The 27,630-nt window shown below is 37.2% G+C and overlaps 1 protein-coding gene across 2 annotated transcripts in view; it reads right to left on the bottom strand.

The window, feature by feature from the left end:
• MICU1 (mitochondrial calcium uptake 1) overlaps positions 1-27,630 on the bottom strand; it is a 227,770-nt gene that overhangs the window by 176,813 nt on the left and 23,327 nt on the right. For both annotated transcript variants that reach the window (XM_086382117.1, XM_086382116.1), the window contains exons 2-3: positions 7,976-8,137; positions 7,360-7,534 (exon numbers count right to left, since the gene is read on the bottom strand). In XM_086382117.1, coding sequence (XP_086238243.1) covers positions 7,360-7,534; positions 7,976-8,136 — 336 coding nt within the window. In that variant the 5' untranslated portion in view covers position 8,137. The remainder of the gene's footprint in view (positions 1-7,359; positions 7,535-7,975; positions 8,138-27,630) is intronic.

Below are 27,630 nucleotides of genomic sequence, written 5' to 3'. Positions count from 1 at the left end.
TAGGAACAAAGTTATATCTGGCATACATTTAACTAAAGAGTATAACATTAACATAAAAGCTAATATAAAAGTTAATATAACGTTAATATTAAATTCCATTTCCTTACCTAGCACCCAAGACCCCATCTGTACATGAAACATACAAAAATACTGTTATATTTTGCATAATATTCTTGTACAACCTATATTGTACTTTGGTGAAAAGATTTCTCTGATACCTGAATTTTATATGTTGAGATAACCAATGCTAAATAGTATCTCATAAATAACTGGCTAGAAAATATGTCAAGGCAATATGATCTAAAAATCCATATTGTAAGGCAATTATCCTTCAAATAAAAATTTTAAAAATCAATGTCTATAAAAAACATTATTCAATGTCTCTATTTTTTAAAAAAGTTATTAATGTTTTAATTTGCTTTATTAACCCAGCTATTACTGTAACTGTCATTTCTGGCTAGATGGTCGCTTTGAGGTCACCGAGAGCAGCTGGTTAACAATGGGCTCAATTCCATCACCAGATGTGCTTTCAGTCACCAAGAAAGGAATGCTAATTTGTAACTATACGTGACAGGGATCTTTCTAAAGTTAATTTGCATTAAAGTCTGAATACTGATTTCAGAAAATTTTTCAATAGATTTGGCACATGGCAGACACACTAAGCATTCCCTTAGCAGCCTTTCAACCCCTTAGCAGCCTTGAAACTTAGCTAGAAGTCTTAAACCAAAGGCATTTTATATTTTACTACATCTGCTGCGTCATACCAGCTACAAAACAAAAATAATCAGTTTGCAATATTTAGGGTATAAGCTACAGCTACTTCCAAAGATGGCTTTGTCAACTAAAATGTTAAGTCAATCATATGTAAGATAAAGGTAGAAAAAGAACAACTTAAAAGTCAATGATTTACAGACTGAAAACCAGATCCTTCATTGTTACCCAAAAAATACACTGCTGAATATTATTAATTAGTTTTAGTTTGAAATAATAGGTAAAGTAACAGACTTCCTGCATTTCCACATTTTTAGAGTTTAATATAGATCTACTTTATATTTTTGTTTTTCACTTAGCAATCTAGCTTTTTTTTAAGTCTTTATTGAATTTGTTACAATATTGTTTCTTCTCCAAAAGGCATGTGAAAAGATGCTCAACACCGCTAAGTATCAGAGAAATACAAACTAAAACTATAATGAGGGCCTGACACCGGTCAGAATGGTCATCATCAAAAAGTCCACAAACAATAAATGCTGGAGAGGGTGTGGTAAAAAGGGAATCCTCCCACACTGTTGATGGGAATGTAAATTGGTACAGCTACTATGGAGAACACTATGAAGGTCCCTTAAAAAACTAAAAATAGCGCTGCCACATGATCCAGCAATCCCAGTCCTGAGCACATATCTGGAGAAAAACATTGTTTGAAAAAAAAATCCATGCATCCCAGTGTTCAATGCAGTACTGTTTACAACAGCCAAGAGATGGAAGCAAACTGAACATCTATTGACAGATGAATGGATAAAGAAGATGAGGTACCTATACTCAAGGGAATATTACTCAGCCATTAAAAAGAATGAAATAATGCCATTTATAGCAACACAGATGGACCTGGAGTTTATCATATGAAGTAAAGTAAGTCAGAAGAACAAATATCATATGATATTGGCTTATGTATGAATCTATGTAAATGATACAAATGAATTTATTTGCAAAATAGAAATAGACTCATAGACTTAAGAGAACAAACTCATGGTGAGGGGAGGGACAGACTCGGAGTTTGGGACTGACATGTATACACTGCTACATTTAAAACAGATAATGAACAAGGAATACTGTATACCACAGGGAATTCTGCTCAATATTCTATAATAACCTAAATGAAAAAAGAATTTGAAATAGATACTTGGCATGTGTAAACTGAATCACAGTGCTGTACACCTGAAATTAACATAATATTGCTAATCAACTATACTCCAATGTAAAATAAAAAGTTTGTTTTTTTAAAGAAGATAGATAACAAGTATTGGTGAGGGTATCGAGAAAAGCGGACACTTCTGCACTGCTTGTGTAAATGTTAAATTGATTCAGTCATTATGGAAAACAGTATGGAGGTTCCTCAAGAAATTAAAAATAGAACTACCATATGACCCAATAATCCAGCTTTTGGGTATACAGCCAAAGGAAATGAAATCAGCATCTCAAAGCGGTATCTGTATTCCATGTTCATTGCAGCTTTGTTCACAATAGCCAAGGTATAGAAAAAATCTGTGTTCATCATGGAATCTCAAGGGACTTCAAAGAACCAACATAATTTTGAAAGAAGAACAAAGTTGGAGGACTCTTAACTTTCTGATTTCAAAACTTATTACACTCATAAGAAGAATGTGGTATTGGCATAAAGATAGGCATATACACCAAACAAACAGAAAAGAAAGCCCAGAAATAAACCCTCATGTACATCATCAAATGATTTTTGACAAGGGTGCCAAAATCATTCAGTGGAGAAAGGACAGTCTTTTTGACAAATAGTATTGGGAAAACAAGATATCCACATACAAAACAAAAAACATACAAAAAAAATGAAGTTGGGGGCGTCCCTGGTGGTCCAACGGTTAAGACTTCCAATTCCACTGCAGTGGGCACGGGTTTGATCCCTAGTCAGGGAAGTTCTGTATGCTTGAGATGTAGCCAAAAAAGAAAAAAACAAGAAAACTTTTTAAAAAGATGAAGTTGCACCCTTATCTAACTCCATAATCAAAAATTAACACACAGTGAATCAAAGACCAAAATGAAAGATCTAAAACTACAAAACTCTTAGAAGAAAACGCAGAACAAAGCTTCAAGACACTAGATTTAGCAGTGCTTTCCTGGATGTGATGCCAAAAGCATATGCAACAATAGAAAAAAAAGAAAGACTTCATGGGTGTACCTATGGCTGATTATTGTTGATGTTTGGCAGAAAACCACAAAATTCTGTAAAGCAATTATCCTTCAATTAAAAAAATAAAGTGGCCAAAAAAAAGGTACCATATATAAGTTAAAAAAAACCTGCTGTACATCAAACAATAATATCAATAGAGTAAAAAGGTAATCTGCAGGAATTAGCAATTAGATCATATAGAAAACTACTAAAATTCCATTAAAGAAAATTTTAAAATGGGCAAAGGATGTGAACAGACATTTCTCCAAAGATATACAAATGGCCAAAAAGCACTTGAAAAAATGCTCAACATCATTGATCATCAGGGAAATGCAAATGAAAACTACACCAAGATACTATCTCAGATCCATTAGGATGGCTAATATCAAAAAAACAAAAAAATAACACGTGTTAGCAAAGATGTGGTAAAAGAGGAACCCTTGCTGGTGGGAACGTCAAATGGTGCAGCACTGCCAAAAACAGTGCTTCCATAAAAACAAGCACTTCCATTAAAAAAAAAACACACAACTGAAAATAGAATTACCATATGATAGTACTTTGGCCACCTCATGCGAAGAGTTGACTCATTGGAAAAGACTCTGATGCTGGGAGGGATTGGGGGCAGGAGGAGAAGGGGACGACAGAGGATGAGATGGCTGGATGGCATCACTGACTCGATGGACATGAGTCTGAGTGAACTCCGGGAGATGGTGATGGACAGGGTGGCCTGGCGTGCTGTGATTCATGGGGTCGCAAAGAGTCGGACACGACTGAGCGACTGAACTGAACTGAAAGCAATTTCACTTCTGGGTATATACCCCAAAGAATGAAAAGCAAGGTCTCAAAGAGATATGTATATACCCATGTTCAGAGCATCATTATTTATGATAGCTAAAATGTGGAAGCAACTTAAATATCCATAAGCAGATGAATGGATAAGCAAAACATGGCATATACATACAGTGGAATACTACTCAGCCCTAAGAAATTCTGACACATGCTACACCGTGATAAGCCTTGAGAACCAGGTGCAATAAACCAATTACAAAAATACAAATACTATACAAATCCACTTGCATAAGGTTTTCTTTCTTAGATATTCAAAAATCATAGAAAGTGGAATGGTGGTTGCTAGGGGGATCGGGGAGAGGGGATAGTAGGGAGTTATGTTTAATGGGTATAGATTTTCAGTGTTATAAGATGAAACAGTTATGAAGATGGATGATGGTGATGGTTGCACAATATTATGAATGTTTTTATTACCACTAAACTGTACACTCAAAACTGGTTAAGATGGTAAATGTTACAGTACATGTGTTTACCACAAAAAATATTGGAAGAAAAAGAAAAGAGACCTTGGGGGAGTACTGGAAGAACTAACGAGAAAAAAATATGAAAAATATTTAACAGATATACAGGATACATTGTAAGGATTCAAGAGAAAAGAAAGGACATTTAAAAAGAATTCCAAAAGAAAAGAAATGACAGTGAATCAGTACTGAAGCAATGTGTAAGAATTTTTCAGACTTCAGAACTTGAGGTTTCAAAAGGGACAGTAAAATTAAAGCTAAAAAATAAAACAAAGCTAAATAAAATAAAAAAGAGAAGCATGCACAAACTAACAACAATAGTATGCCATGAACTAAGTGATAGGACAGTCCTAGACCTTTGTACTTGAGAATTTGTTTAAATTAACATAAAACACACAAGACAACCAGGCCATGCACAGGAATAAAAACAAATTCAGGACACTTGTTTACATCTGAAGAGGAGGCGAGAAAAATGAGGTCAGGAGAGTACACAACAATGTATTTTTTATATTCACTGCTTCTTCTTACAAAAAGAGGAAAACACACAAAAATGAAGCAAATGTAGCCAAATGTTAAAACCTGATAAAAATGAGTTGTGGGTACCTGTATATTTATTATAGTAGTCTCTATTTTTCTCATTGGATATTTAAAATATTACAGAAAAATCAAGAGAACATAAAAGAACAAAAGCAAAAAGTTTACATGAAAATGATGGCTCAGAGGTAAAGAATCGGCCTGCAATGTAGGAGACACGAGAGGTGGGAAGATCCCCAGAAGAGGAAATGCAACCCACTCCAGTATTCTTGCCTGGAAAACCCCATGAACAGAGGAGCTTGGTGGGCTACAGGCCACGGGGTCACAAAGACTGAGCCACGGACATGACTGAGCTACTGAGCATGCAGGCATGATGATATCAAAGGCAGCATGTAAAGATGGTAGCAGTTTGGTATTCCAGGGTAAAAATCTGAATAGAACAGTATCTAGAAAAAAGTGCAAGAACAAAAATGAAGCTTATTATTTTTTAATTGAAAGATAATTGCTTTACAATATTATGTTGGTTTCTGCCATATATCAACATCAATCAGCCACAGGTATACCTATGTCCTCTTCCTCTTGAACCTCTATCCCACCTCCCACCCCATCCCACCTTGATGAAAGGTTGTCACAGAGCCCCAGTCGGAGTTCCCTGAGTAATACAGCAAATTCCCACTGGCTATCTATTTTACATATGGTAATGTATATGTTTCCATGCTACTCTCTCAATTCGTCCCACTCTCTACTTTCCCTCTCCCTGTATCCATAGTCTGTTCTCTATGTCTGTGTCTCAATTGAAACTGAAAGTGTTAGTCACTCCGTCATATCCAATTCTTTGCAACCCCATGGACTGTAGCCCTCCAGGCTCCTCTGTCCATGGAATTTTTCAGGCGAGAATACTGGAGTGGGTTGCCATTCCCTTCTCCAGGGGATCTTCCTTACCCAGGGATTGAACTCAGGTCTCCCACAATGTGGGCAGATTCTTTAGCATCTGAGCCACCAGGGAAGCCACCAACAGAAGTCTTCATTGCTGCCCTGCAAGTATGTTCATCAATACCACTGTTCTAGATTCCAAATTATGCATTAATATAGGATATCTGTTTTTTTCTGACTTATTTCATTCTGTATAATAGGTTTTAGGTTCATCCATCTTATTACAAATGACTCAAATACATTCCTTTTTATGGCTGAGTAATATTCCATTGTATATATGTACTACGGCTAAAAATGAAGCTTAGAATTTAATTAATGAGAGAAGAATCTTCAACATGTCTGTATATAGACTATGTAAAGGAATGAATAACAAAGAGTAACTAAAAAAAAGGATACAGAAAGAATAAGTGTTTAAATAGGTTTGGGGGGACAAGATGACAAATGGGATGATTGCCTACTCACTGAGACTTTAGTGAAATAAAGAATATATTTCAGATTTAGATTAAAAAGGGTTTATAGCTTTGGGAGTTACCAATTAAGTAAACTACACTGATGGCTTTTATTTTTTCTGTGAAGTATAGGATATAGTCAACTCAATTGCTAGGTAGAAAGTAGAAGCAGAAAACAGAAGATTCAAAAATAAATGTTTATTTGGGTCATTTAGCCCTACAATATAATATCTGACTATAAATGAAACTGCTGGTGGCAAGATAAATTTGAACTTTCCTTAAGTTCACTCAGGGCAAAAGATTAAATAGATGTATCATTTTGGAAACAATGGCATGATGGATAATTAACTTGTAATGCATAAATTCTGTTCAAATTCACTTTAATCAGAAGTGGATTTGGGGAATGACATATTTAAGAGCTTCCTCCAAGTAAACAGAAGATCCCAATTCTCAAAGGAACTATTCTTGCTTGCAATTATACATGCTCCCCAGCACACATAAAGTAACTCAAATTATCTTGTTGTATTGATTAGATGTATTTTTTAACAAGTAAAGGTAATTTTCAGAATTTCAATATCAATATGCAAAATGTCTAAGAAATTCAGCCTTTTGACTTTTCATCACATGTCTGCTGAATAATTCAAACGCCCACCATCACAGGGATTACTAGAGAGGAGCTAAAACTTTTCACAGGTAAAGCTATATACAACAACATACTTTGTTCAAGATTTTAAATGCTAGAGTTATGTAAAGTTTATGCTGTCCTCAAAAAGTAGTTGATTTGTAGACTTCCAAAGAGATCTTCTGCCTTTATAATTTGGCATCATAGATCAGTATATCACAGACTCAACTTCACATATATGAGAACATTCAACATGAGAAAGATCCAAAAAGCAATGATCACCTTACGTAGGTGAATTGAAGAACAAAGAAAAGACATATTAATCTTGATTACAAATCCTATATTCTTCTCACTACCCCAATTAACTTCACATTCAAAGAATACATTTGCCTTAGAACATGATGGAAAATTGCAAAGAAGTGAATCACTTCAAAGAGAATATAAATCATTTGAAATATCTGATAAAAGACTCAACAGCATTATTCTAAAATATAATTAACTATAGTTATATATAGTTATATATAAAATAACTATATAGTTATATATAAAATATAATTAACTATAGTTCTAATTAATTTATAAGATTGTGTTCCATACTTTTCTATCTCTGAATCCAGAACGTTTCTTCTTTTTCTCTTCTGGATACGGCTCAAGACAAACACCTGCAGCCTTTTTTTCAGCATTACAATCTTCCCCTTCCTCTTTACTCTTCCCTTTATCTCCAAGTTCACTCTTGATGTTGTTTGCAGATGGTGGAGATTCTGCAAGGGCCCTGGACATACAAAAAATAAAAATTAAAAAATCTATCAATCAATAAAGTCCATCACATTAAACAAACAAAGATTCTCAGCTGGAGCTTAGCAGGAGTAACAGCAATGAAATTCATTAAAAGTTATACAAGAAAAGATTGCTCAAAAAATTAAAAATAGAACTAACATAAAATCCAGCAATTCCACTTATGGTTATATGTCCAAAAGAACTGAAAGCGGGGTCATGAGGAGATTTTTGCACTCATGTTAATAGCAGCATTACTCATAATAGCTAAAATGTGGAAACAACCCAAATATATACTGATAGATAAAACTGATAAAAGAAATATGGTATACTCATATAATAGAATAATATTAAGCCAGAAATCAACCCCTTTTCCATAAAAGAGACAACTGGAAGAATAAAAGTACACGTAGGAATAGGATGGTCAGTTAACACTCACCTTTTCCACAACAGACCAGTACTTGCAGTTACTGCAGATGCTCCAAGAAAAGCCACCATCATTAGCCGTCGCCTGATCTGGGTGGGCTGTGATCCTCCATGGTACCATCGAGAGCCCACTGCCAGCTCTGCCAACGCAGAAAGTGAGTTAAGACGAAACATCCTATGGACGAAAAGTAGAAATATTATTCCTAGCAAATGGCAGTGACAGTGATGATGATGATAATAACAGCATTAAAGCCAATAAACACTAGATATTTAATGGTAGACAATATTCTAAACACTTGACAATACCATGTATTATCCCATTAAATCCTCAGAACAATCAAATGAGACAAATACTACGACCCATAAACCTGATACATGAGTCAAGGTACAATTAGAAGAAACCACATGGTAATTTGAACAGGAAAAGTTTAATATAAAGCATTATTAATTACAATAGGCGAAGAAGTACTAAGGGGTAGAGACTTAAGATACAGGGAGCAGTCACTACTTACAGGGCTATTTCAGAGCAACAAAAAAGGAATGTATCTGTAAAGGGGCCACTCCCAACTGGGCTGAGATCAGACACTGTGGTGAGGATGCAGCTATGGACGTCTGAGAGATTTGCTAAAATGCTATACCAAAAGAACTCACCGTAAAGCCATCCACAGGTGACTGAAGGAGAAACGGGCATTTCTTCTAGATTACGTGACTTTTTGTAGTGGCAATTCATTTAAATCACAAAAAGTAACCATGCTTCTCCTTTTTGATTTTCTCAAAGCATAGTTTACTTCTTCCTGATTTAAATTATCTTGTACTTTGTACATATACTCACATAGTCATATATTTGTAACATACATAAGTTTGCCCCACCTTCAACATACTTGGTTCTGAGTTTCCTTTAAGGTCAAAATTATTCTTCACCTTTCTGAAAACAGTCTAACACAGTGGTTGTTACATTATAACTGCTTAAAATATTTAACAATTTTACTTTAATATGAAAAATGTCAAGTTACAAATTACACAGGTACTGGCTCTGTGCATTAAGTGTGTTTCTCGGCCCCAATATACTATGTCTTTTGTTGTCTGGGTCCAAGTCAAGTTAAGACTATTTCGCTGTCTCCCTGAGCTGCTTACTGACTCTTCTCTGAGATCAATACTTATAATCTCAAGTGTATCTTTCTCCTAGCCTCCTTCATTCGACCTAGCTCCAACATCAAAGTTGGAGCTAAATCTTGCCCTTACAGATAAAGTGGGGAATAATTAGTTCTTTCTATGTCATATAACCTAAGCTTCAGCAACACAATTCTTATATCCCTTCCTATCCTAGAAGTCACCTCATTTTATTGCATATAATCTAGCAAATTCCAGCACCAAGAAGATTGTCCTTTTGTTTTCTTCCTGTCAGTCAACTTCCAATTCATTTTTTAATTAACATTTTCCAAACCCACAAGTGCATTCACACACAGCATTGCTTTTATCTATAACAAAAACAAGCATAACTAAAATACTCATATCTGGTGAAAACATTATTCCTCACTGACAACAGAAAGAAAAGGGCACTTGAAAGTCTTCAATGTGAAAGACAAATAACAACCAATTCAAAAGCTGGACCAGGGATTTCCCTGGCAGTCCGGTGGTTAAGATTCTGTGCTCTCACTTCTGAAGGCCTGGGTTCAATCTCTGATTGGGGAACTAAGGTCATGCAAGCTGTGTAGCATGGCCAAAAAAAAATCGAACTGCATAGGAGATGTGGAAGACAAACAGGAAAAAAACTAAAATAATAACGACAACATTAAGTAATATAGAAGGTAAAATGGGATAGGAATCCAATGACTCACGATCTAGTCTCAACTCTACTGCTAAACAGCTGTGCACAAAGTAAGCTCATCTCTCCTCCCCAGAGAAGAGTTTCATCTACTGATGAGACAACTGCCTCCAGGAGTTTTAGGGTTTGTTTTCTCTCTTTCATATTCTTATACCACTGGTGAAAAAAGATAAAGCAAAATTTAATCTATTTCAGTTAGGGGGAGAGACTAAAACAGTATATACATGGTTCAAAACTTACTAGCCTTGAGAACCCATTTCTGTATGGTATGGCTTCGGAGGATTTTAAACTTTGGAGGTCCTGAGTTATAGGAACATTCCACTTACATTGGGCATTGTAATTCAGTTGTTACTGTCTACATCTCATTTCACCACTGATTTTAATCTCATTCCCCAAAGTACACATCAAAATATATATCTATTCATCTTCTCTAGTGTAATTTCCAAAGATGTCAAGTAAACTGAGGGAAAAAATTATCTCACTGAGCACAGACTATTATAATTTAATTCCCAGCTTCGTACTGAAGAAATGGTGTAACTAGTTGAATGTGCTAATTTTTGATGAGAAAACATTTAAACAGATTTAAGGAGATCCACTTTCCAACTGAGTCTGGAAAACTGAATAGGCCAATCGGCAGCAGTTATGTAGTAATGAAAATTAACATGTACACTTATGACATGGATTAAATAAAATCAAAACCAGTGTATTTTTCTCTTCCCTAAGAGTCCCCATCCTTCTCCTAAAAAAATCATGCCTCTAAAAAATAGCTTTTATGTGAACTGAAAAAAGATGAAGAGGTATTTCTAATCAAGAAATGTCAGGGGAAGCAAGTAAAAGACAATTCTGTTACGAAGAAAAGCATTATCCATGCAACAAGAAACAGAACAAGTTAGTTAAAAACAAACAAATAAAAACCTGTAACAGTATAACATTACTGTTTCCATATCTATTATTGTTAAACTATTATGCTTAAGGTATCGCTTTTGGTAAATTTCAAAGGGGCACAGAACCAGAAAACCACTTAATTAAACATCCCTATTTTACAGGTGAAGGAACAAAGATCCAGATAAGTTATGCAGTTTACTCATAGCTAATTAGTACAAAAACCTACAGTAGATCCTAAAATTCTCGATTCCAAATAAACAACCCAAGGAAGGGGAATCACTTTAACTGTTTGCAGCAAAAAATATAACAGCCACACTTCAAAAGGAGATCAAGTGTCCAACCATAGAAAGATAAACAATTTTATAACAGACTACAATGTAATACAAATATTAAAATTATAACCCTTGCTGCTGCTGCTGCTAAGTTGCTTCAGTCATGTCTGGCTCTGTGCGACCCCATAGACAGCAGCCCACCAGGCTCCGCCATCCCTGGGATTCTCCAGGCAAGAACACTGGACTGGGTTGCCATTTCCTTCTCCAATGCATGAAAGTGAAAAGTGAAAGTGAAGTCGCTCAGTCGTGTCCGACTCTTCGTGACCCCATGGACCGCAGCCTACCAGGCTCCTCCGTCCATGGGATTTTCCAGGCAAGAGTACTGGAGTGGGGTGCCATTGCCTTCTCCTTAATTAACTGTTCGCAGCAAAATAAATATAAGAGCCACACTTCAAAAGGAGATCAGAACCTAACAGAAGCAGAAGATATTAAGAAGAGACGGCAAGAATACACAGAAGAACTGCACAAAAAAGATCTTCATGACCCAGATAATCATGATGGTGAGATCACTCACCTAGAGCCAGACATCCTGGAATGTGAAGTCAAGTGGGCCTTAGAAAGCATCACTACGAACAAAGCTAGTGGAGGTGATGGAATTCCAGTTGAGCTATTCCAAATCCTGAAAGATGATGCTGTGAAAGTGCTGCACTCAATATGCCAGCAAATTTGCAAAACTCAGCAGTGGCCACAAGACAGGAAAAGGTCAGTTTTCATTTCAATCCCAAAGAAAGGCAATGCCAAAGAATGCTCAAACTACCGCACAATTGCACTCATCTCACACGCTAGTAAAGTAATGCTCAAAATTCTCCAAGCCAGGCTTCAGCAATATGTGAATCATGAACTTCCTGATGTTCAAGCTGGTTTTAGAAAAGGCAGAGGAACCAGAGATCAAATTGCCAACATCTGCTGGATCATGGAAAAAGCAAAAGAGTTCCAGAAAAACATCTATTTCTGCTTTATTGACTATGCCAAAGCCTTTGACTGTGTGGATCACAAAACTGTGGAAAATTCTGAAAGAGATGGGAATACCAGACCACCTTATCTGCCTTTTGAGAAATTTGTATGCAGGTCAGGAAGCAACAGTTAGAATTGGACATGGAACAACAGACTGGTTCCAAATAGGAAAAGGAGTTCGTCAAGGCTGTATATTGTCACCCTGCTTGTTTGACTTCTATGCAGAGTACATCATGAGAAACGCTGGACTGGAAGAAACACAAACTGGAATCAAGATTGCCAGGAGAAATATCAATAACCTCAGATATGCAGATGACACCACCCTTATGGCAGAAAGTGAAGAGGAACTCAAAAGCCTCTTGATGAAAGTGAAAGAGGAGAGTGAAAAAGTTGGCTTAAAGCTCAACATTCAGAAAACGAAGATCACGGCATCCGGTCCCACCACTTCATGGGAAGTAGATGGGGAAACAGTGTTAGACTTTATTTTTCTCGGCTCCAAAATCACTACAGATGGTGACTGCAGCCATGAAATTAAAAGACGCTTACTCCTTGGAAGGAAAGTTATGACCAACCTAGATAGCCTATTCAAAAGCTGAGACATTACTTTGCCAACAAAGGTCCGTCTAGTCAAGGCTATGGTTTTTCCTGTGGTCATGTATGGATGTGAGAGTTGGACTGTGAAGAAGGTTGAGCGCTGAAGAATTGATGCTTTTGAACTGTGGTGTTGGAGAAGGCTCTTGAGAGTCCCTTGGACTGCAAGGAGATCCAACCAGTCCATTCTGAAGGAGATCAGCCCTGGGATTTCTTTGGAAGGAATGGTGCTAAAGCTGAAACTCCAGTACTTTGGCCACCTCATGCGAAGAGTTGACTCATTGGAAAAGACTCTGATGCTGGGAGGGATTGGGGGCTGGAGGAGAAGGGGACGACAGAGGATGAGATGGCTGGATGGCATCACTGACTCGATGGACGTGAGTCTCAGTGAACTCAGGGAGTTGGTGATGGACAGGGAGGCCTGGTGTTCTGAGATTCATGGGGTCGCAAAGAGTCGGACACGACTGAGCGACTGATCTGATCTGATCTGATGGAGGGCAATTTGGTAATATCCATCAAAATCACCCAAATAAGTTGCATACAATGACGTAGCAATTACACTTCTGATTTAATACACTACTGATACACTTGCACACCTCTGAAATTACACATATAGACAGTTATTCATTGCATCATAAGTATAACAAACCCGCCTCTTTGCGACCTCATGGACTATAGCCTGCCAGGCTCCTCTGTCCATGTAACTCCCCAGGCAAGAATACTGGAGTGGGGAACCACTTCCTTCTCCAGGGGATCTTTTCAACCCAGGGATTGAACCTGTGTCTCCTACATTAAAAGCAGATTCTTTACCATCTGAGCCACCAGAGAAGCCCATGAAACAAACAGCAGAAGACTAAAAATCACCCCAAAGAGAATCAAGAGAGAACTGCTTAAACTATGATAATACACACAAGGCAATAACACACAGAGATTAAAAGAAAAAGAAAAAACTATGTATATATTTGTAAAGATTTTCAAAACATACTGTTGTCTTACTAAAGCAAGGTGTGGGATAGCATATGTAGTACACTACCCTTCATGTAAAAAGAGGGGAAAGAAGAATGCATATTTGTATATTCTTATTAAGCAACTCTGGAAGGACACACCAATAGTGTGTGTCCTATACCAATACGAATAAAAGTAAGTAATACCAACAGTGCTGTCAGGGTTGGGAAATGGGTAAGATATCAGACAGAGATTTTTATGACATAGCATTTCATGTTTAAAACTATGCTCCAGACTTTATCCTGAGGCTGACTTAAAATATCTGCTTACACTCTATGTTATGCTCCTGGTATTTATGACCTCTGACAACTGCACATGTAAAGAACAACTGCACATTTAAAGAACAACTGCTTGGCTCTTGCACTCCAGACACTGGCCTACATAAACCTCTTTTGTACTATTTCTGTTTGTTACTCAGCACTACTGTTTAAAAGCAATATCTGATAATACTAAGGCCAAGATGTATTTCTAAGATTTATCTATACCTGTGGCGGATTCATGTTGATGTATGGCAAAACAAATACAATATTGTAAAGTAATTAACCTCCAATTAAAATAAATAAATTTATATTAAAAAATATCTATATTTGGCAATCAATAAAACTCAGACCTCAACTAAAACCTCACCTTTCAAAGTGTTTAGTTTACATGAACTAAGATTCTGAGAAAACAAGGACTAAGTGTTCTTTATATCTGTATTTCTAGACTTTAATACAGTATCTAATATTTAATACAGTATCTGTCACAGCTAGTTTATACAGGTCATGGTCCAGCGAACTCCATGAACCTGGAAATACAGCTGCTCTCTGAGAACTACATTGTAAAATCAGCAATATCTCGAGTACTCACAACTTCATAGTCATCTGAATGGCAGCTGTATACTAACCACAGAATTGGATTCAGTAGGCCATCAGAGCCTTAATCATTAAGTATCTTAATTATACACTTAACTCTCCTTTATTCTATTTCTATGCTCACTTAAATTGAAGAAAGTCAGGAAAACCATTAGACCATTCAGATATGACCTAAATCAAATCCCTTACAATTATACAGTGGAAGTGACAAATAGATTCAAGGGATTCGATTTGACAGACAGTGCCTGAAAAACTATGGACGGAGGTTCGTGACATTGTACAGGAAGCAGTGAACAAATCATCTCCAAGAAAAAGAAATGCAAAAAGGCAAAATGATTCTTTGAGGAGGTCATAAATAACTATGAAAAGAAGAGAACCGAAAACCAGAGAAAAGGAAAGATACACCCATTTGAATGCAGAGTTCCAAAGAACAGCAAGGAGATAAGAAAGCCTTTCTTGGTGATCAATGCAAAGAAATAGAGGAAAACAACAGAATGAAAAAGACTAGAGACCTCTTCAAGAAAATTAGATACACCAAGGGAACATTTCATGCAAAGATGGGCACAAAAAAGGACAGAAATGGTATGAACCTAACAGAAGCAAAAGACATTAAGAAGAGGTGGCAACAATACACAGAACTACACAAAAAAGATCTTCAAGACCCAGATAACCATGATGGTGTGATCACTCACCTAGAGCCAGACATCCTGCAATGAGAAGTCAAGTGGGCCTTAGGAAGCATCACTACAAACAAAGCTAGTGGAGGTGATGGAATTCCACTTGGCTATTTCAAATCCTAAAAGATAATGTTGTGAAAGTGCTACACTCAATATGCCAGCAAATGTGGAAAACTCAGCAGTGGCCACAGGATGGGAAAAGGTCAGTTTTCATTACAATCCCAAAGAAAGGCAATGCCAAAGAATGCTCAAACTACTACACAATTGCACTCATCTCACATGCTAGCAAAGTAACGCTCAAAATTCTCCAAGCCAGGCTTCAACAGTACGTGAACTGTGAACTTCCAGATGTTCAAGCTGGATTTAGAAAAGGCAGAGGAGCCAGAGATCAAATTACCAACATCCACTGGATCATCAAAAAAGCAAGAGAGTTCTAGAAAAACATCTATTTCTCCTTCACTGACTATGCTAAAGCCTTTGACTATGTGGATCACAACAAACTGAGGAAAATTATTCAAGAGATGGGAGTACCAGACAACTTGACCTGCCTCCTAAGAAATCCGTATGCAGGTAAGAAGCAACAGCTAGAACTGGACATGAGACTGGTTCCAAATTAGGAAAGGAGTACTCAAGGCTGTATATTGTAACCCTGCTTATTTATCTTTTATGCAGAGCACATCATGAGAAGTGCTGGACTGGAGGAAGCACAAGCTGGAACCAAGATTGTCGAGAGAAATATCAATAACCTCAGATAAGCAGATGACATCACCCTTCTGGCAGAAAGTGAAGAAGAATTAAAGAACCTCTTGATGAAAGTGAAGCAGATGACAGAGGATGAGATGGTTGGATGGCATCACCGACTCAATGGATATGAGTTTGAGTAAACTCCTGGAGCTGGTGATAGACAGGGAGGCCTGGCATGCTGCAGTCCATGGGGTCGCAGAGAGTCAGACACGACTGAGCAACTGAACTGAACCGAACCGATGTTCACTTAGTAATTGTGATCATAATTCTGCTTCCTGTTTAGACTGCCTTTAAAGAGAGAGCATGTTGATCTGAAGATGGGTGTTTCTAGTTCTCATGGTAAATTAAACTGGCAATCTGCAAAGTGGTTTATAATTTTAATCTCCCATATTAGTCAGTATAATGAAGCTTCACCGAAGCAGATAAATTACATGGCAAATAATAAGATTCAGTTTGAGGCCTTGGTCCATGGTGACATCTTGCCCCTCTGACTTGCCATTTCATTCAAACTTATACCCCAGAGAGAATTTCCCAGAAGTTTTGCATGGCCAGAGTCACTGAACCTAGGGAACCACATTTACTTTTCCTTCTGCCCAGGGTGTAACTGAATAAGTGGAAGGCAATAAATGAAGCGTCTAAAGAAAGGGAAATGATGGGAATATTGTTTTGCTGGACATGATACAGATTGTTGTATGAAGTAAGCAAGACTACTTGCACTTTTTCTACAACAGTAATATAGGAATACATTTTTGTTGAAAATGTTGTTGTAGAGAAATATATAAAGAAACTATGTATACATGCACATATATATATTCTTCACATCTTTTCCACTACGGTTTGTCACAGGATATTGAATATCCTGTTCCTGTGCTATATAGTAGGACCTTGCTGTTTATCCATCCTATATATAAAAATTTGCATCTGTTAACCTTAAACTCCCATCCTCCCCTTCTCTAACCCCATTTTTAACTTTGATATTGACAAATTATCCTTCAACACTGACACTTCAATTTACATACCCACCAGCAGTGTATGAGGGTATTCCTTCTCCTGTATTTTCTAGTCTCAATCTTTCCATTTATATTAATACGATAGGTAAAAAATCTAATTTAATTCATATATACACTATAGGTATATAGGACTATAGGTAAATAGGACGATAAAGCAAGCTGAGTGCCGAAGAATTGATGCTTTTGAACTGTGGTTTTGGAGAAGGCTCTTGAGAGTCCCTTGAACTGCAAGAAGATCAAACCAGTCAATCCTAAAGGAAATTAGTCCTGAATATTCATTGAAAGGACTGATGCTGAAGCTGAAGCACCAATACTTTGGCCACCTGATGCAAAGAACTGACTCACTGGAAAAGACCCTAATATTGGGAAAGGTTGAAGGCGGGAGGAGACGTGGACGACAGAGGATGAGATGGTTGGATGGCATCACTGACTCGATGGACATGAGTCTGAGTAAGCTCCAGGAGTTGGTGATGGACAGGGAGGCCTGGCGTGCTGTAGTCCATGGGGTCACAAACAGTCGGACGTGTCCCAAGTGACTGAACCGAACTGATACCCTATAGTTAATGAGTTTGACAGTATTTGTTTATTTTTCAAGAGTTCATTGTTGGTTTTCTGAGGACCATTAGAATATTAAACTGCATTTATTTTCTTTTGTTCCATATTCCCAATCTACATGCTTTATCTTTCCTTACTTGCAAAAAGGGGCATTTGTTTCATCTAGGTTTTTTTTTTTAGGTATAAAATAATATATTTAGGTTAGATGTAATATTAATCCTTTCATTCAATGTTATTTTTAAGTAGAATGTTATTTTTATTAAACAACAACAAAAGGTTATAACTTCCTTAATCTGAACCATTTTAATACTTTTCTAATTCAATCCAACTGAGCTCCACCAGAGCTGCCTGGGAAGATTTGTTCTACCTAATGTTATGCTTTCTAATGACTGGTTACACTTTCAAAATACTTGAATTGATTAGTCATTCATCACATTACTGAAAAGAAAAGATGACTTAATCTAAACAGCAATGAAGTTCTCATAAATACCCCTCAAGTGTTTCATCTTCACACTAGCTAAAATTTACACTTCACATATACTAAAAATTACAGTGCACTCAATTCAACTGCAGTACAGGGACAGCTACTTCAGTGTTTCACAACACAGATGGATACAATTTTTAAAATTTATTTTACTAAAGCTACAACCTAGAACACTCATTAAATACACACTAGGCAGTAGTACAAACATCAACAAGTATATTGATTTCACTGATATTTGTAACACTTATTCTTTGCCTAGGGTGTGTGTGTTATCCCCAAAGTACATGCAATCTATGAAAGCAACAGTTGCCATGAATACAGGAGAATAAACAATAGGGAAAAAACGAGCATTGCTATTGCTATATTTAAGATTCACTGACTTCTGAGAGCAGATTTAAGCAGATTTCAGGTTGCCGGTGAAAATATTCCTTGGGCAAACTTTAAGAATTACTGTAATTAATATTTTCATAATTGATTTCATATCCATAGTTTATATGCCCATAGAGTTCACTAATGACCATCACTTCATGGCAAATATATGGGGAAACAGTGGCTGACTTTATTTTTGGGGGCTCCAAAATCACTGCAGATGGTGATTGCAGCCATGAAATTAAAAGACGCTTACTCCTTGGAAGGAAAGTTATGACCAACCTAGACAGCATATTAAAAAACAGAGACATTACTTTGCCAACAAAGGTCTGTCTAGTCAAGGCTATGGTTTTTCCAGTGGTCATGTATGGATGTAAGATTTGAACTATAAAGAAAGCTGAGTGCTGAAGAATTGATGCTTTTGAACTGTGGTGTTGGAGAAGACTCTTGAGAGTCCCTTGGACTGCAAGGAGATCCAACCAGTCCATCCTAAAGGAGATCAGTCCTGGGTATTCATTGGAAGGACTGATGTTGAAGCTGCAACTCCAATACTTTGGCCACCTGATGTGAAGAGCTGACTCATTGGAAAAGACCCTGATGCTGGGAAAGATTGAGGGCAGGAGAAGGGGAAGACAGAGGATGAAATGGCTGGATGGCATCATCGACTCAATGGACATGGGTCTGGGTGGACTGTGGGAGTTGGTGATGGACAGGGAGGCCTGGAGTGCTGCAGTTCACGGGGTCGCAAAGAGTCGGACACAACCGAGCGACTGAACTGAACTGAACTGAGAGTTCACTAATCTGGGCTTATGTGTCTTCATGAAAGCAGAAACAAAGGACTGCAACTAATACAATATGTAAAGCCTAATATAATACTTTGGGCTTAGACACATTCAAATGTTTATTGACTTAAATAGAAATACAGTGTTTTGAATAATGCCAAATACTTATAAAAATACTGACTTAATAGGCTATTGGACTGAAAGTGAGAAGAATCAAGTTTCTAGCTTGGTTGTTTCTAAATGCCTTAACATGACAAACTATTTCTGTACTACTCCTCTGACCAGCATTTCTTTAGACCCGAATGAAATCCCACCTAATCCAAGTGGGATTTATTTACATAACTTACAAAAGTTGTGTAAAATACTCATTGCTACTCTCGATCCCTTCCTCTGAATTCCTATATAATTAACAGTTTGTACCACTATTATAGTGCCTTGTTTATTAAATCATTTTAATGTATGCCTGCAAACTTGCCAAAGAGACTACAAATCTAAAGATATGAAGCATCTTTTAGCTTCTAAGTATCCCAAGTGCCAGTTAATGGATCTGAAGTTATTACTAACAGTAATAACAGTGTTAATGTTCAATTACACTTGAGTACATACAGAAAACTTAGGGTCTCTTTCTACCTCTACTACTACCCTGCTATGTGACCAGTAAAAGCCTTATCCTGTCTAATAATGCAGGGAGATGCACAGCACAGGTGGTTATTTCTAAGCCCTTTCTGGCTTTAAGAGTTTTTTCAGAAAAACAAAATGTAAAGGTATTTTGTACTGTTTGGAAGAAGAAAGTCATCCTGATTGGCTATTAATGACATAACAAACTACATTAGCCTCATTGGCTTAAGAAAATTTCATATAATCTAAAATGTCCAGTTGCCATTATTTCATTTAAGTCTTTAGTTATTTATTGAACAAGGTACTGTGAAGGCACTGCAGGAGACACAAAGATGAGTGAGACATAGTGTGCCTACAATAACTTATAACTTGGTAGTGAACCTAAAACAACTATTCAAATAACCATAATGCAAAACAGGGAAAAAGGTGTTACTACAACATAGAAACAGATTCAAAGAAAGAAAAAATTACACTAGGTGGAAAAGCAGAAAGGGCTCAAGAAAGAATTCAAGGAAGATTTACTGAGAGTGGGAAAAAGCTAAGCATTCCTTACAAAAGATCTTGGCTGAATACACTGTCTTAGAAGCCTTTGTCATTTTATCTGAGGAATGGGATAAGCTACCAGAAATATAATCTTTGCTGTACAACTATGACACTTCTAAAAATGCAGTAAAATGTCAGATTTTAATTATGCCAAATAATTTTTTAAAACATCGGCATACATTTCCTTTAGATGAAATGAATCAGATTGAAAGTTCCGCAATGAAGACACCAGGATGACTGCCAAAACACAGTAGAGATTAACATTCATGTCTAGAAAAGATGCATTTTCATACCTCAAAGTGACATTACTGACAGTATAAATAAGGAAACATCACACTTCAGCTCATTCTGTTCTGAGAAGTGAGTATTTTTCAATAGCAGAGAGAGAACTATTTTAATGATGTTGGTAATGTAAAGTTAATTTAAGTCATAGAAGTCACTAATAGTAAAAAAAAAAAAAAAAAAAACTATGCACAAGAATCATGTCACAGAAATGTTAGGTTTTACACAGAACTTTTGTTATATGCCTGCTACAGAAAAACAAGTCAATATCTCATAGTATGCAACTCTCTGAAACTCTGTGAAACATTCCTTCAATCATCTAAGAACCTCCAAAGTTCACTTTCTCAAAACACACACACATACTTGCCCTACACACACACACACCTGCACTGCACACACACACACACACACACACAGTTTTTATTACTGCAATTATAAAATCTGAAACTCCCATCTGGTGAGGGAGGGAAGAAGAAACGAGTAGCAATTTCCCTTCCTTGAACAACTGCACAAAAGAACAAAGGAAGTCTATTTAAAACAAAAAAACACCACCCAGGAAACAACACAAATAATCGTAATCAATATAAATTTTCTAAAACCACTAGTATGTGCTAATGTATTGAGATGAATAAGCTTCTTCCAATACTTAGAATTTCCATAAAAGAATGTCTCCAACTTTTGATTCAAGTCTTGGAAATTAGGTACCTATAGAGTTATAACGGTAAACAAATAGTTTTAATGAACTGAAGAACCATTACAGAAAACTATCGAATGAAAAAAAAAAATCACTTATCAGTAAGGAAAGCTAAGCACTGCTCTAAAGAAATTAGTGTCAAGAAAATACTGACTTGTACAAGCAAAGGCCAGGGTCTGTAGAAGTGAAGAGGAACAGAAGTAGTCTAGAAGATGCACTGTGAAGAACCATTTTTAACTCTCCACCTCCTCTAAACACCTTTGGTTTATCCAAAATTAAGATACATTTCAATTTCAAGCCCTAAGCCTCAAAATTTTTATGGTGACTTAGCTATATTTTTGGCAACACCAGCAGTCACAAAATCCTCCTATATAACAAAAAATGTCACTTAAAATATTTCTGTTTAAACAATTCTTATTATAGGATAATCCAATAATGTGCTGTTAACCAATATTTGATTATTCACTTGGAATTTTCTGTCAACTCTCAGAATATAAAATGTAATCTTTATCAACAAACCAAAGTATAAAGTGTTAGGTTAAGGTTTGCATATATACGATTTTAAGATAACAAACAGAGGAGTTGCTGAAGTCATTAGAGAATGCCTACATTTCTATCTCCCAATATTTTCCCCAAAAGCAATGCAGAACAACAAGAAGGGGAAAACAGTCACATGAAAACCATGAAAAATATGCATAAGGGGGGGAGGAGCCAAGATGGCGGAGGAGTAGGACGGGGAAAACACTTTCTCCCCCACAAATTCATCAAAAGAGCATTTAAACGTCGAGTAAATTCCACAAAACAACTTCTGAATGCCGGCAGAGGACATCAGGCACCTAGAAAAGCAATCCAACTCTTCGAAAGGAGGTAGGAAAAAATATAAAAGACAAAAAAAGAGACAAAAGAGGGAGGGACGGAGTTCCGTCCCGGGAAGGGAGTCTTAAAAAGAGAGAGGTTTCCAAACACCAGGAAACCTTCTCACTGCCGAATCTGTGCCGAGCTTTGGAAGCACAGAGGGCAACATAACAGGAAGAAAAAATAAATAAACAATTGAAACTCGAAGATTGCGAGTCCTACGGTAACTCCCCCAGCGGATAAGCAGTGCAGACGCCTGCATCCGCCATTAGCAAGCAGGGGCTGGGCAGGGAGGCGCGGCGTGGGCTGCATCGCTTAGAGTAAGAATCTGGCCTGAATACCCTGAGCACTATCTGAGCAAAATAATTTGGGCTAGCAAACCAGACTGTGGGATATCTACCACGCGAAAAGCCAGCCCCAACCTAAGACACCGCCAGGCCCGCGCACGGAACAAAGAATTGAACAGAGATAGCCGGCTGCAGACCTTCCCCCTCTGGTGACAGGCAGCCAGAGCCGGAAGGGGGCAATCGCAGCCCCAGAGAGACATTATCTATAAAACTGTAAGCAGGCTTCTTTGCTAACTAAAACTTTTTGGGGGTCTGGACGGTTAACATCTGCCTGAGAAGGTGCGCCGGTTTTACACCCAGATAACCGAGTGGCGGGGAGGCGATAAGTCGCAGCATTGGCGCTCGCCAAACACCTCATCACTTGAGCTGCTCGGACCTGGGAAGAGCACAAAACTCAGGCCCAACTGAGTCTGCGCCTCTGAGGACTACCCGAGTGCCTGAACCTGAGCGGCTTGGACCTGGGAGGTACATACAACCCAGGGCCAGTCTCCGATTGTTCCCGGCGGAACAACCTAGGGCCCGAGCAGTGTGGGCAGGGAGGCTACACGCGCCGTGAGCGGGGGCAGACCCAGTGTGGCTGAGGCACTGCGAGCGCACGCCAGTGTTATTTGCTTGCAGCATCCCTCCCTCCCTCCCCACAGCGCGACTGAACAAAGAGAAGAAATACAGCTCCACCCATCAGAACACCGACACAAGCTTCCCTAACCAGGAAACCTTGACAAGCCACCTGTACAAACTCACACACAGCGAGGAAAAGCCACAATAAAGAGAACTCCACAAACTGCCAGAATACAGAAAGGACACCCCAAACTCAGCAATTTAAACAAGATGAAGAGACAGAGGAATAGCCAGCAGATAAAGGAACAGGATAAATGCCCACCAAACCAAACCAAAGAGGAAGAGATAGGGAATCTATCTGATAAAGAATTCTGAATAATGATAGTGAAATTGATCCAAAATCTTGAAATTAAAATGGAATCACAGATAAATAGCTTGGAGACAAGGATTGAGAAGATGCAAGAAAGGTTTAACAAGGACCTAGAAGAAATAAAAAAGAGTCAATATATAATGAATAATGCAATAAATGAAATTAAAAACACTCTGGAGGCAACAAATAGTAGAATAACAGAGGCAGAAGATAGGATTAGTGAATTAGAAGATAGAATGGTAGAAATAAATGAATCAGAGAGAATAAAAGAAAAACAAATTAAAAGAAATGAGGACAATCTCAGAGACCTCCAGGACAATATTAAACGCTACAACATTCGAATCATAGGGGTTCCAGAAGAAGAAGACAAAAAGAAAGACCATGAGAAAATACTTGAGGAGATAATAGTTGAAAACTTCCCTAAACTGGGGAAGGAAATAATCACCCAAGTCCAAGAAACCCAGAGAGTCCCAAACAGGATAAACCCAAGGCGGAACACCCCAAGACACATATTAATCAAATTAACAAAGATCAAAGACAAAGAACAAATATTAAAAGCAGCAAGGGAAAAACAACAAATAACACACAAGGGAATTCCCATAAGGATAACAGCTGATCTTTCAATAGAAACTCTTCAAGCCAGGAGGGAATGGCAAGACATACTTAAAATGATGAAAGAAAATAACCTACAGCCCAGATTATTGTACCCAGCAAGGATTTCATTCAAGTATGAAGGAGAAATCAAAAGCTTCTCAGACAAGCAAAAGCTGAGAGAATTCTGCACCACCAAACCAGCTCTCCAACAAATACTAAAGGATATTCTCTAGACAGGAAACACAAAAATGGTGTATAAATTCGAACCCCAAACAATAAAGTAAATGGCAACAGGATCATACTTATCAGTAATTACCTTAAACGTAAATGGGTTGAATGCCCCAACCAAAAGACAAAGACTGGCTGAATGGATACAAAAACAAGACCCCTACATATGTTGTCTACAGGAGACCCACCTCAAAACAGGGGACACATACAGACTGAAAGTGAAGGGCTGGAAAAAGATTTTCCATGCAAATAGGGACCAAAAGAAAGCAGGAGTAGCAATACTCATATCAGATAAAATAGACTTTAAAACAAAGGCTGTGAAAAGAGACAAAGAAGGTCACTACATAATGATCAAAGGATCAATCCAAGAAGAAGATATAACAATTATAAATATATATGCATCCAACACGGGAGCACCGCAGTATGTAAGACAAATGCTAACAAGTATGAAAGGAGAAATTAACAATAACACAATAATAGTGGGAGACTTTAATACCCCACTCACATCTATGGATAGATCAACTAAACAGAAAATTAACAAGGAAACACAAACTTTAAACGATACAATAGATCAGTTAGACCTAATTGATATCTATAGGACATTTCATCCCAAAACAATGAACTTCACCTTTTTCTCAAGCGCACATGGAACCTTCTCCAGGATAGATCACATCCTGGGCCATAAAGCTAGCCTTGGTAAATTCAAAAAAATAGAAATCATTCCAAGCATCTTTTCTGACCACAATGCAGTAAGATTAGATCTCAATTACAGGAGAAAAACTATTAAAAATTCCAACATATGGAGGATGAACAACACCCTGCCGAATAACCAACAAATCACAGAAGAAATCAAAAAAGAAATCAAAATTTGCATAGAAACGAATGAAAATGAAAACACAATAACCCAAAACCTGTGGGACACAGTAAAAGCAGTCCTAAGGGGAAAGTTCATAGCAATACAGGCACACCTCAAGAAACAAGAAAAAAGTCAAATAAATAACCTAACTCTACACCTAAAGCAACTAGAAAAGGAAGAAACGAAGAACCCCAGGGTTAGTAGAAGGAAAGAAATCTTAAAAATTAGAGCAGAAATAAATGCAAAAGAAACAAAAGAGACCATAGCAAAAATCAACAAAGCCAAAAGCTGGTTCTTTGAAAGGATAAATAAAATTGATAAACCATTAGCCAGACTCATCAAGAAACAAAGGGAGAAAAACCACATCAATAAAATTAGAAACGAAAATGGAGAGATCACAACAGACAACACAGAAATACAAAGGATCATAAGAGACTATTATCAACAATTATATGCCAATAAAATGGACAACGAGGAAGAAATGGACAAATTCTTAGAAAAGTACAACTTTCCAAAACTCGACCAGGAAGAAATAGAAAACCTTAACAGACCCATCACAAGCACGGAAATTGAAACTGTAATCAAAAATCTTCCAGCAAACAAAAGCCCAGGTCCAGACGGCTTCACAGCTGAATTCTACCAAAAATTTAGAGAAGAGCTAACACCTATCCTGCTCAAACTCTTCCAGAAAATTGCAGAGGAAGGTAAACTTCCAAACTCATTCTATGAGGCCACCATCACCCTAATACCAAAACCTGACAAAGATCCCACAAAAAAAAGAAAACTACAGGCCAATATCACTGATGAACATAGATGCAAAAATCCTAAACAAAATTCTAGCAATCAGAATCCAACAACACATTAAAAAGATCATACACCATGACCAAGTGGGCTTTATCCCAGGGATGCAAGGATTCTTCAATATCCGCAAATCAATCAATGTAATACACCACATTAACAAATTGAAAAACAAAAACCATATGATTATCTCAATAGATGCAGAGAAAGCCTTTGACAAAATTCAACACCCATTTATGATAAAAACTCTCCAGAAAGCAGGAATAGAAGGAACATACCTCAACATAATAAAAGCTATATATGACAAACCCACAGCAAACATTATCCTCAATGGTGAAAAATTGAAAGCATTTCCTCTAAAGTCAGGAACAAGACAAGGGTGCCCACTTTCACCATTACTATTCAACATAGTTTTGGAAGTTTTGGCCACAGCAATCAGAGCAGAAAAAGAAATAAAAGGAATCCAAATAGGAAAAGAAGAAGTAAAACTCTCACTATTTGCAGATGACATGATCCTCTACATAGAAAACCCTAAAGACTCCACCAGAAAATTACTAGAACTAATCAATGATTATAGTAAAGTTGCAGGATATAAAATCAACACACAGAAATCCCTTGCATTCCTATACACTAATAATGAGAAAACAGAAAGAGAAATTAAGGAAACAATTCCATTCACCATTGCAACGAAGAGAATAAAATACTTAGGAATATATCTACCTAAAGAAACTAAAGACCTATATATAGAAAACTATAAAACACTGGTGAAAGAAATCAAAGAGGACACTAATAGATGGAGAAATATACCATGTTCGTGGATTGGAAGAATCAATATAGTGAAAATGAGTATACTACCCAAAGCAATTTATAGATTCAATGCAATCCCTATCAAGCTACCAACAGTATTCTTCACAGAGGTAGAACAAATAATTTCACAATTTGTATGGAAATACAAAAAACCTCGTATAGCCAAAGCGATCTTGAGAAAGAAAAATGGAACTGGAGGAATCAACCTACCTGACTTCAGGCTCTACTACAAAGCCACAGTTATCAAGACAGTATGGTACTGGCACAAAGACAGAAATATAGATCAATGGAACAAAATAGAAAGCCCAGAGATAAATCCATGCACATATGGACACCTTATCTTTGACAAAGGAGGCAAGAATATACAATGGATTAAAGACAATCTCTTTAACAAGTGGTGCTGGGAAATCTGGTCAACCACTTGTAAAAGAATGAAACTAGAACACTTTCTAACACCATATACAAAAATAAACTCAAAACGGATTAAAGATCTCAACGTAAGACCAGAAACTATAAAACTCCTAGAGGAGAACATAGGCAAAACACTCTCTGACATACATCACAGCAGGATCCTCTATGACCCACCTCCCAGAATATTGGAAATAAAAGCAAAAATAAACAAATGGGACCTAATTAAACTTAAAAGCTTCTGCACATCAAAGGAAACTATTAGCAAGGTGAAAAGACAGCCTTCAGAATGGGAGAAAATAATAGCAAATGAAGCAACCGACAAACAACTAATCTCAAAAATATACAAGCAACTCCTACAGCTCAACTCTAGAAAAATAAATGACCCAATCAAAAAATGGGCCAAAGATCTAAATAGACATTTCTCCAAAGAAGACATACAGATGGCTAACAAACACATGAAAAGATGCTCAACATCACTCATTATCAGAGAAATGCAAATCAAAACCACTATGAGATACCATTTCACACCCGTCAGAATGGCTGCGATCCAAAAGTCTACAAATAATAAATGCTGGAGAGGGTGTGGAGAAAAGGGCACCCTCTTACACTGTTGGTGGGAATGCAAACTAGTACAGCCACT

The sequence above is a fragment of the Bos grunniens genome, chromosome 28 (genome assembly GCF_055505025.1).
Source record: "Bos grunniens cultivar Pamir isolate PY7600 chromosome 28, Bosgru_T2T1.0, whole genome shotgun sequence".
NCBI classification, from domain to species: domain Eukaryota; kingdom Metazoa; phylum Chordata; class Mammalia; order Artiodactyla; family Bovidae; genus Bos; species Bos grunniens.
This window is presented reverse-complemented; position numbering and strand designations above follow the sequence as displayed.